The 10344-nt window shown below is 49.8% G+C and overlaps 1 protein-coding gene across 3 annotated transcripts; it reads left to right on the top strand.

Moving 5' to 3' along the window:
- Positions 1-2331: 2331 nt before the first annotated feature.
- LOC310692005 (uncharacterized protein) lies at positions 2332-8631 on the top strand. Of its 3 annotated transcripts, XM_083472354.1 has the most exons (6): positions 2332-2554; positions 3757-4223; positions 4399-4480; positions 4705-4787; positions 5241-5367; positions 6430-8631. In XM_083472354.1, exons 2-6 carry the CDS (start codon positions 3807-3809, stop codon positions 8262-8264), a joined length of 2544 nt encoding a protein of 847 aa, XP_083328480.1. In that variant the 5' UTR covers positions 2332-2554; positions 3757-3806; the 3' UTR covers positions 8265-8631. The 3 variants fall into 3 exon arrangements, with proteins under 3 accessions (XP_083328480.1, XP_083328481.1, XP_083328479.1); XM_083472355.1 differs by lacking the exon at positions 2332-2554 and having other exon boundaries at positions 2612-4208; XM_083472353.1 differs by lacking the exon at positions 2332-2554 and having other exon boundaries at positions 2612-4223.
- The last annotated feature ends 1713 nt before the right edge of the window (positions 8632-10344 follow it).

Here is a 10344-nt window from a genome sequence, read left to right as displayed (position 1 = left end):
CAACGGTACCTATTTATCTACTTGCACTGGCATGCTTTCAAACTGCTAGGTTGGCAGGAGCTGGGACAGAGTGAAGGGAGCTCACCCCATTGCAGGGATTTGAACTGCTGACCTTCTGATCAGCAAGTGCAAGATGCTCAGTGGTTTAGACCACAGCGCCACCCGCCACCTACTACTACTACTAATAATAATTGTGTTGTTGTTGTTAAATTTATACCCCACCCATCTGTCTGGGTTTCCTGAGCCACTCTGGGAGCCTTAAAGGTAAAGGTAAAGGTACCCCTGCCCGTATGGGCCAGTCGTGTCCGACTCTAGGGTTGTGCGCTCATCTCACTCTAGAGGCCGGGAGCCAGCGCTCTCCGGAGACACTTCCAGGTCACGTGGCCAGCGTGACTAAGCGGCATCTGGCGAGCCAGCACCAGCGCAACACACGGAAACGCCATTTACCTTCCCGCTATGAAGCGGTCCCTATTGATCTACTTGCACTTGGACGTGCAAGTAGATCCCGAAAGACGGGAGCTCACCCCGCTGTGGGGATTCGAACCGCCGACCATGCGATCGGCAAGCCCTAGGCGCTGAGGTTTTACCCACAGCGCCACCCGCGTCCCTTACAGTACATATACAGTACAGTACATATAAAAAATTATAAAACATCAAAAACTAAAAACTTCCTGATACAGGACTGCCTTCAGATTTCTTCTAAAAACTGTGTAGATCTTTATCTCCTTGACATCTGAAGGGAGGGTGTTCCACAGGGCAGATGCCACTGCTGAGAAGGCCCTCTGCCTGGTTCCCTATAACCTCACTTCTCGCAGTGAGGGAAGCAGCAGAAGACCTTTGGAGCTGGACCTCAGTGTCTGGGCTGGATGATGGGGGTGGAGACGCTCCTTCAGGTATACTGGGCCAAGATTGTTTAGGGCTTTAAAGGTCAGCACCAACATTTTGAATGGTGCTCGGGAACATACTGGGAGCCAATGAAGATCCTTTAGGACCAGAGTTATATGGTCCCGATGCCCACTCCCAGTCATCAGTCTAGCTATAGAGCACATGGCAGTAGTCCAAGCAGGAGATAACTAGAGCATGCACCTCTCTGGTGAGACAGTCTGCGGACAGGGAGGGTCTCAGCCTGTGTACCAGATGGAGCTGGTAGACAGCTGCCCTGGACACGGTGTTGACCAGCATCATCCAGGTCTTGCCCTCAACGAGACTCTGGGAAGTTGTGTCTGCTTAAAATTTGACCAATTTCCAGCTGGTCAACATCTTTCTTAAATTGTTTTGCCCAGAATTGGACACAGTATTCCAGGTGTAGTCTGACCAAGTCATAATGGTGCAGTACTATGTCTTCCCTTGATCTGGACACTGGACTTCTGTGGACGCTGCCTAGAATAGCATTCGCTTCTTCTCAGCTGCATCACACTGTGAACTCAGGTGGAGCTTGGGGTCCACCAAGACCCCTCGATCTTTTTCACATGCACTACTAGTAAGGCAGGTGTCCCCCATCCTATATTTGTGCATCTGGTTCATGCCTATGGAAATTCATTTTGTTAGCTTGCCCCCAGTTCTCCAATCTGTAATGGTCATCCTGAATCCCGATTCTGTCTTCTGTGCCATTAGCTGCCCCTCTCAGTTTGGTGTCATCTGTAAACTGGATTAGCATCCCCTCAACTCCTCCATTCAAGATCGACAGATGGATCCACAACAGGCCCCGGACAGAGCCATGCAGCCCCCCCGTCACAAATCCATGGCGTAACCCAGCGGCGTAGCATGGGTTGTCAGCACTCGGGGCAAGGCAAGTAATTTGCGCCCCCTAACCCCTAACCTGCCGCCGCTGCCAGCTTCTTCTTGCTGCTGCCTGGTCTGGTCTGGTGTGGTTCTCTCCCGTGCTCAGCACTGCGCTGGGCGGCCGCTGCACTGTCCCTCCCCCAGATAGTCCCTCGCTCTCTCTCCGCACCCCGGTGTGGCCGGCCCCCCCTGCACCCCCCCAGGCTACGCCACTGGCGTAACCTCATGGGGGATGCAGTCGCCTCTCCTCATGAAGGATGTTTGGGGAGTTGGAAAAGGTTCAGAAAAGGGCTGCCAAAATGATCAAGGCAGACTTGGCTATGAAGAAAGGTTGCAGCCTTTGGGGCTCTTTAGACTTTAGAGCAGGGGTTCCCAATTAGCTAATTACTGACCCCCCCCCTAATTTTCAAAAGCCAAGCCTGGCCTAGAGAAAGTGGAGGGAGAGTTGCATCTCCTGACAGTGGAACTCAGGGACACCCAAGGAGTCGGGATGCTGGAAGATTCGGGACAGATAAAATTAAACGCAAGGCAGAGTTCACCTGTGGAACTCCCCGGCACAGGAGGGAGAGGGAGAGGGGGGAGCTGGCTTGCCAAGTGTTAAAAGGGATTGAGCTGGATTCCTAGAGAGGAGAGAAAATAAAGGCGTTGGGGGGGTTGGGGGGGATAAACTCCGGAGCCCAAGCCCCTCCCTCTCCGCCTAGCCAAAAAAGGAGGAGGGGCCTTTGTCTCTCTCTTCTGCACGTGCTGCATCCATGGCGTCTCCGGGGAGCCGGTGAGTCTCTGCATTGGGGAGAAGAGGGGGGTCCCTGGGATGCAGGGGGGTCCAGTTGCTGGAAGGAAGCGCAGGGGGAGAGAGGGGCTCTTGCGCCCCAGTCCTGCAGATGTTCTGATATTTGGGGTACCAAATGTGAGCCCCTTGAATTGGGCCAGGAAATGAACTGGCCACCAAAGCTGCTGTTTGAGAGGGGAATTAGATGTGTTCTCAAGGTGGTGGGGCTTCAGTGTGGAGCCCCCCCCCATGGATGCCCCCTGGAGCTCCTTGAAGAAAAGGGGGAGAGAGAAAGACAAGGAATCAAGAGAGGGGTCCTGCCCGCTGCATTTGGGCAGCTCTGCCTAGAGTGCCCTGCCATGGCCTCCTGGGGTCCAGAGCGTGGAGGACCCTGGCTGGAAAGGGATCCTGCTAGTCACTGAGGCCACACAGTGAGTGTGTTGGATCCAGGAGAATCCCCAGACAAAGCTGGCTGTGGGGAGCTTAACTACATCACAGTATTATTATTATTATGGTTATGATTATCATTATCATTATCATTATTCATTACCCGCCCTTCACCGTAAGCCCCCACAGCAGTTGACAACATTAAAATGCTAATTAAAATTCAGTAATAAAATTCAATATTGCACTTGCTTCTTAGTGCTGTCCTTTGGTCCATCCCACATGAACTTTGGCTTCGCCCATTTCATCCTCATGGGCTTGGCCAGATCAGGATCTGACCCTCAGAACTGATAAAAAGGGATCCCACCCCAGGAGTCTGTCTGGAGGACGTTGGAGATGCACAGTGCTAGAAAACGAGTCAGAAGCAGAAAAGGAGAGTGCCCTGAAATGGGGGTGGGAGGGAGAGCAACTCTTGAGGAGCCCCACTCTGGCCTAGTGCCCACATTACACTCGGAACAAAGGAATCATGGTTGTGACTTCATTCCTGGGCTGAAAACACTGAGAGGCAGGAGCCACCAGGCTGATTCATCTCACAGAAGCCCCTTCATTTGCCTCCACTTCTGGCCTGGTCACTTTCCTTCCAGGAGGGCAAGATGATTTCTTCTTCTTACTTCTTCCTCTCCTTCTTCAAGAAAGCTCAGAGTCTGGCCTGGGGTGCAGTCCAGCCCTGGTTCCTAGCAAGACTTATCCACAATAGCTCAGGAGACCTTCTTCTTCTGACCGTGTACCAATTTCCTAAAAGCAATGTGTTTGCTTTGCAGTATTTAGCAGCACCTCTAAATCAGACAGACAGAACTTGGTCAAAGAAAAGATGGATGAGGAAGACTCAGCTGGCTCTGGAGTAGGAAGAGGCCATGCTATGGAAACTGGGAGCAGTGGGGGATTCTGGGAAAGCTCTGGGCAGAAGATCCTGGGAGAGGAGGACACCCTTTGCTCAGAGGCGCAGAGCCAGCAGTTGAGGCAGTCCTGTCACCAGGAGGCTGAAGGACCACGGAAGGTTTGCAGCCAACTCTACCGCTTTGACCATCAATGGCTGAAGCCAGAAAGGCACACGAAAGCTGAGATGCTGGACCTGGTGATCTTGGAGCAGTTCCTGGCTGTCCTTCCAGCGGAGATGGAGAGCTGGGTCAGGGAATGCGGAGCAGAGACCAGTTCCCAGGCAGTGGCCCTGGCCGAAGGTTTCCTCCTGAGTCAGGCAGAGGAGAGGAAGCAGGTGGAGAAGAAGCAGGTGAGAGAGACTTTCCTCTGGATGCTCCCAAGGGGATCCAAACAGGAGGGAGAAGATCACTAAATCCCATCCTTTTTTGGGAATGACATTGGATACTGCTCAGGTTTTTGTCCCAGCCATTCCTTTTCTCACCCATCTCCACATTCTCTATTACAAATTCTTGTTCCTATTTCAGGGAAAGGATCTGTTGGCAGAAACGGGACCAGATTCCTCTGAGGCAGAGAGGACTTTGCTGGATACCAGAAAGGGGCCGCTGGGTAAGGAGGAAGGAAGCTTTCTTCTTTTGATTCCATTCGGTTGATTCTGAAACTAATCTGTGGGTTCTGTCAGTGTTTTGGGGATGACACTTGGGCCAAGAGGCCAAAGAAGATCAGATATATTTCAGCATAACTAAAATATGAAATGGGGGCAAACTCCCAAATGCACCTCTGAGAGAAGCATCCTGCACTCCTGTCTCCCCACTTCCCTTTGTCTCTTGCAGGTGAAAGAAGGATTCCGGCAAGACCTCCTCCCCCATCTCTTCCTCCTGGTGGAGGGGAAGCAGCGGCTGAGGAACCGGATCAGGTAGGAGGAAGGAGCCTTGAGGGGAAAGAGGCTGAGGGGGGGGGAGACAGGGAGTTTCTGGGGTCAAATGAATCCCCTCTTGACTTCTGTCAGAGCTGCCCTTAGCAAAGGCTGAAAATGCCATTAATGAAGGTTTAGGCACTGAGGATAAAGAGCAACCCCTTCACCTTAACTCTGAATGTCGCTAATATTATTCATTATAAATTGTCTTTGGAACATCTGGGGAGTCTTTCCATCCCAGAACAACACACAGGGAGAGGAGAGAGGGATTCTTCCATTTGGCAAACAGACAAATTGATCTGAATAAAACAACGTGGAGTTCATTAAAATAAGCACCAATAATCAGAATGTGCGGCAGACCAATCCAATTAAAACAATCCAGGCAGGAGGCAAAAGAGCAACGTGCAGGAAATAATCTTTATGCTGCCTAAGAGAAGGATATTTTTCTTTCAGAGCTCAGTTTCTTTTGAAGATGTTGCTGTTTGTTTCATGGCTGAGGAGTGGGCGTTGCTGGATCCTGCCCAGAGAGCTCTGCATAAGGAAGTCATGGAAGAGACTTGTAGGACCATGATCTCTCTGGGTAAAGTTCCCTCTTGAGTCATCATATCTGTTTTGGAATTCAATAGATATTTCTCTGGGACAAACCTGGGATTCTCACACCCCCACAGCTCACCTGGCATGGAGGGCTGGGGACTGTTTTGTCTGTGGATATTGTTCCTCTGCTTCTGCCTTTTTGCACAAAGATCAGGATGTGGATAGGCTTTCTGAGTGTTTTGAACCTTTGAACCAATCAGTTGTTCCCTATCCAGTTCTAAACTGTAGCTTCTGGCTTAGGAACAGCTTCTTTCTTTCTTTCTTTCTTCCCTATTTACATTTGTAAATCTGTGGACTTTTCTTCATCTATTGCTGTCTCAGGTTTTCCCCCCAACAGATTCTGTCCATTCTCTAATCTGCAGTCTCTCTCAAACCTCTCCAGCCATTCTGCACATTTCATCTCTTAGCTGCTGGTTATGGCACATCAAAAATCAAAAGGCATTCATTGTTATTTTTGCTATGATTTACTAATTATGATTTATTAGTTTTTCTCCCTTGACCATCTCCGCTTCTCTGCACTTATAAAAAGTTACCGTCAGTTTTCAGTCTGTTCTGCATAGGAAAAACAAACGGAGAAAGGATATTTATCAACAGTGTAGCTTTGAAGTTAAAGGCAGAGTCTCAGAACTATATATTCATTTTAATCTTTTGAAATCACCAATTGTTAGTTTTGAACTTTTTTGATCTATTTTCCAAACCCATTTAGAATTCTGTCATTACACAGCAATTTAATTCTCCCCTGGACGCTAGGTAATTGGTAGACAGAGAATCCAATTCATATTCAAATAGATTTCTGACCTTGCAGATGGAGTTGGTTCAATGATTGAACCAAAGAAATTTCATCCCTGAAAAGAACAGGCTTTTTGAATCTGAATTTCCCATAAAAATGTCAGTGAATGTCAGTCAGCAAAGGCAGTGAACTCTGCAGTAAGACTTCCCATCTAACTCCCTTCAGATCTTCCCTTATCACAAATGTTCATTTGCATTATTCAAAAACTGGGAACTCGTTTCTTTCTTGGGCTCTGATCTGTTCCTCTCTTCATTGCAGATGGTGATGAATTAGAAGTTAAGAACAAGGGACAACACGACAAAATCCTCACAGTGGAGAAGCCACATCCAGATTTGGAACATGGAGAGAACTTCAGTCAGAGCTCCCATGCCACTTCCTATCAAATAAATCCTATTGGGAAGAAACCCTTTCAGTGTTTGGAATGTGGAAAGAGCTTCAATCACAGCTCACATCTCAAAGACCATCAAAGAATTCATTCCGGGGAGAAACCATATCAGTGCTTGAAGTGTGGGAAGTCTTTTCCTACAAGCAAATGCTTCCTTCGACATCAGAGGATTCACAGCGGGGAGAAACCCTTTCAGTGTTTGGAATGTGGGAAGAGCTTCTCCAGGAAGGAGAGTCTCACTTCCCATCAAAGAATTCATACAGGGGAGAAGCCGTATCAGTGCCTGGAATGTGAGAAGTTCTTTACTACAAGAGGAAACTTACATAAACACAAGAGAATTCACAGTAGGGAGAAAACATATCAGTGCTTGGAATGTGGAAAGAGCTTCAGTCAGAGGGCAAGTCTCATTTCTCATCAAACAATTCATAAAGGGGAGAAGCCATATAAGTGCTTGCAATGTGGAAAGAGCTTCGGTCGGAGGTCCTATCTCTCTTCCCATGAAATAATTCATAGAGGGGAGAAACGATATAAGTGCTTGGAATGTGGGGAGTCTTTTCCTACAAGCAAATACTTCCATCGACATCAGATTATTCACAGCAGAGAGAAACCATACCAGTGTGTGGAATGTGGGAAGAGCTTCTCCAGGAGGGACAATCTCACTTATCACCTCAGAATTCATACAGGGGAGAAACCATTTCAGTGCTTGGAATGCACAAAATGCTTTACTACACGAAATTTATTTCATCAACATCAGAGAATTCACACTGGGGAGAAACCATTTCAATGCCAAGAGTGTGGAAAGAGCTATAGATGGAGATCCCATTTCACTTCCCACCAAAGAATTCATACGGGGGAGAAACTATTTCAGTGCCTGGAATGTGAGAAGTTCTTTACTACAAGAAGAGACTTGCAACAACATAAGAGAATTCACAGTGGGGAGAAACCATATCAGTGCTTAGAGTGTGGGAGAAGCTTCAGGCGGAACGACCATCTCACTTCCCATCAAATAATTCATACAGGGGAGAAACCATTTCAGTGTCTGGAATGTGGAAAGAGCTTCAATCGGAGGTCATGTCTCACTTCCCATCAAAGAATTCATACTGGGGAGAAACCATATAAGTGCTTGGAATGTGGGGAGTCCTTTCCTACATGCAAATACTTCCGTCGACATCAGAGTATTCACAGTGGAGAGAAACCGTACCAGTGTGTGGAATGTGGGAAGACTTTCTTCAGGAAGGACAGTCTCACTTCTCACCTCAGAATTCATACAGGGGAGAAGCCGTATCAGTGCTTGGAATGCACAAAGTGCTTTGCTGCAAGGAGTGACTTTCATCAACATAAGAGAATTCACACTGGGGAGAAACCATATCAGTGCTTAGAGTGTGGGAAGAGCTTCAGTCAGAGGGCCAATCTCCGTTCCCATCAAAGGGTTCATACGGGGGAGAAACCATATCAGTGCGTGGAATGTGGGAAGAGCTTCAGTCGGAGCTCAGGTCTCACCTCCCATCAAAGAATTCACAGTGGGGAGAAACCATATCAGTGCTTGGAATGCAAGAAGAGGTTTACTACAAGCACACACGTCCGTCGACATCAGAAAATTCACACTGGGGAGAAACCATTTCAATGCCAAGAGTGTGGAAAGAGCTTCAGTCGCAGATCTCATCTCACTTTCCACCAAAGAATTCATACAACGGAGAATCCCGAATAGTGCTTGGAATGTGGAAAGAGCTTCACCTGGAATAAATATTTCACGTCCCATGAAGCATCTGGTGGGGGTTGGGGCCATTTCATCCATCTCAAGGCCTCCACCTGCACTCTCAAAGCATCCCCACCCACCCAGTTTGCATGTGACTAGAGGTGGGCGTGACCTCACCTGCCCAGGTAACAAAGAGCAGGACTGGTCAGCCAGTCTCTCTCTCTGACTACTTTCATCAAAGAAGCAACATCTGCTTAGCCTAAGATGCCCTCTTGGCTTGTATCCAAGAGAGGACAAAGGGACTGTCTCCTTATGGGATAGTTTCCAGGTGTACATTACTTTTCTAAGCTAAGTCTGCCTTCTGGGATCCAATTGTGAACAGAATGTGAATGAGTAAACTCTTTATACTTTTACAGAAGACTGTGTTGTGTCTTATCTTTTATGAGGGACTAAAGGGGACATTACAAATGAAACTTATTATAGAGGCTTTAGCGAGCCTGAGCAAACGCATCTGCTGTGAGTTTAAAAAGGGGGAATGTTACTCTGCTAAATTGTGGAACTTGTTAACACAAGTTGGAAAGGCTATAATCAGACAATATATCCTCTCCTGCATCCCTGAACATTCCCACACTAACTACCGGCCGGTTGCTCATCTCCCTTTCCTGGGCAAGGTTCTGGAGCGGGTGGTTGTGGACCAGATCCAGGGGCTCTTGGAGGAAACTGATTTTCTACATCCATTTCAATCAGGGTTTAGGTCCAGTTTTGGCACAGAAACTGCTTTGGTGGCCCTGAATGATGACTTCTCTCAAGAGAGAGACACAGGGGAACATGTCCCTGTTAATTCCCCTCAACCTCTCAGCGGCTTTCGATACAACTGACCATTGTCTCCTTCTGGAGTGGCTGTCCGAACTGGTCCTACTTGGATGGTCATTCCCAGAGGGGATGCTTGGCAAGTGCTTTTCAGACCTTGGCCTCTAGGAGTTTGCTGCTGTGCAGGAGACCGTGATAGCCCTCAACTAGGATGGCTTTCAAAGAGGATGAGACACATTCATGGAGGGGAGGGATATGGAGGCCCCTTCTAGCCAGGGGGGACTCTGCCTTCCCAGCTGGAGGCAGCCCCGCTTCTGAGCCTCAGTTGCTGGAATCCCCAGGAGGGGAGAAGAGGGCTCTTGTCTTGGGACCTCTCTTGTGGGTTTGCCATAATGGGCATCTGCTTGGCCACTGTGAGGACAGGAGGTGGGGCCTGTGGGGCGGATCCAGCGGCTGTGGGACTCTTCCGATGTTCTCCTCAGATGTCAGCCACATTGGAGTTTAATGTGGATTTGAAGCTCCTCCTCTCTTGCCTCAGGATAAATATAAAGGAAAGAGGGGCGGGGTGGGGGGATGGAGAGAACCTTTCCCCCGCTTCTCTCCTCATCCTAGGAGGTGTGCGGGGAGGGGGAGAGTCCTCAATCGAAGGGCACTCAAAGGGACCCCCAGATGTGGGAGGTGACCCCCGAGGGCTGGAGCCCGGGGCTGGGCTGGCTCCCTCCGCCATCCGTCCACTTGGCGCACACAGGCGCGCCCTCTGCCGAGGGGGCAGGACCGGCGGGCTTCTGCTGGCCAGAGCCGCTTCTTTTCTGGCGGAGCCTCCGTCTCCCCACAAACCCATTTTCACGTGTCGGGGGGGGGGGCGCATCCTCCTCCGGTTCCTTTTCCGTCCAGCCAGGCTCCGGGCGGCTCTATTGATGCTGCTGCCGCCGCCGCCGCGCCCACCTCGAAGCTGGACCAGCCGCTCCGGCAATAATGGATCCTTTTGTTTAGAGAGATATCTATGGACCCCTGGCAGGGACCCACCTCGCCACCCCCCAGCTGCGGCCCTGCCTGCTTCTCCAGGGGGCGCCTTGCCCTCGCTAATCCTCCGGCGCGCCTTCGCCCGGGCGGGAGGCGAATGGAGGGCGGGAGGGAGGGAAGATGGGGAAGAGGGGAAAGGACGGAGGGCGAAAGAAAGGCGGGCGGGAGGAGCCTTCCTGGGAAGAAGAGACAGGCGGAGCCCCAGGGGACACTGGCCTGAGTCCCAGCAGCGCGGAACTGGACGCCCCAGAACCGCCGC

This window comes from Podarcis liolepis, assembly GCF_965112155.1.
Source record: "Podarcis liolepis genome assembly, chromosome: 13".
NCBI lineage: Eukaryota > Metazoa > Chordata > Lepidosauria > Squamata > Lacertidae > Podarcis > Podarcis liolepis.
This window is presented reverse-complemented; position numbering and strand designations above follow the sequence as displayed.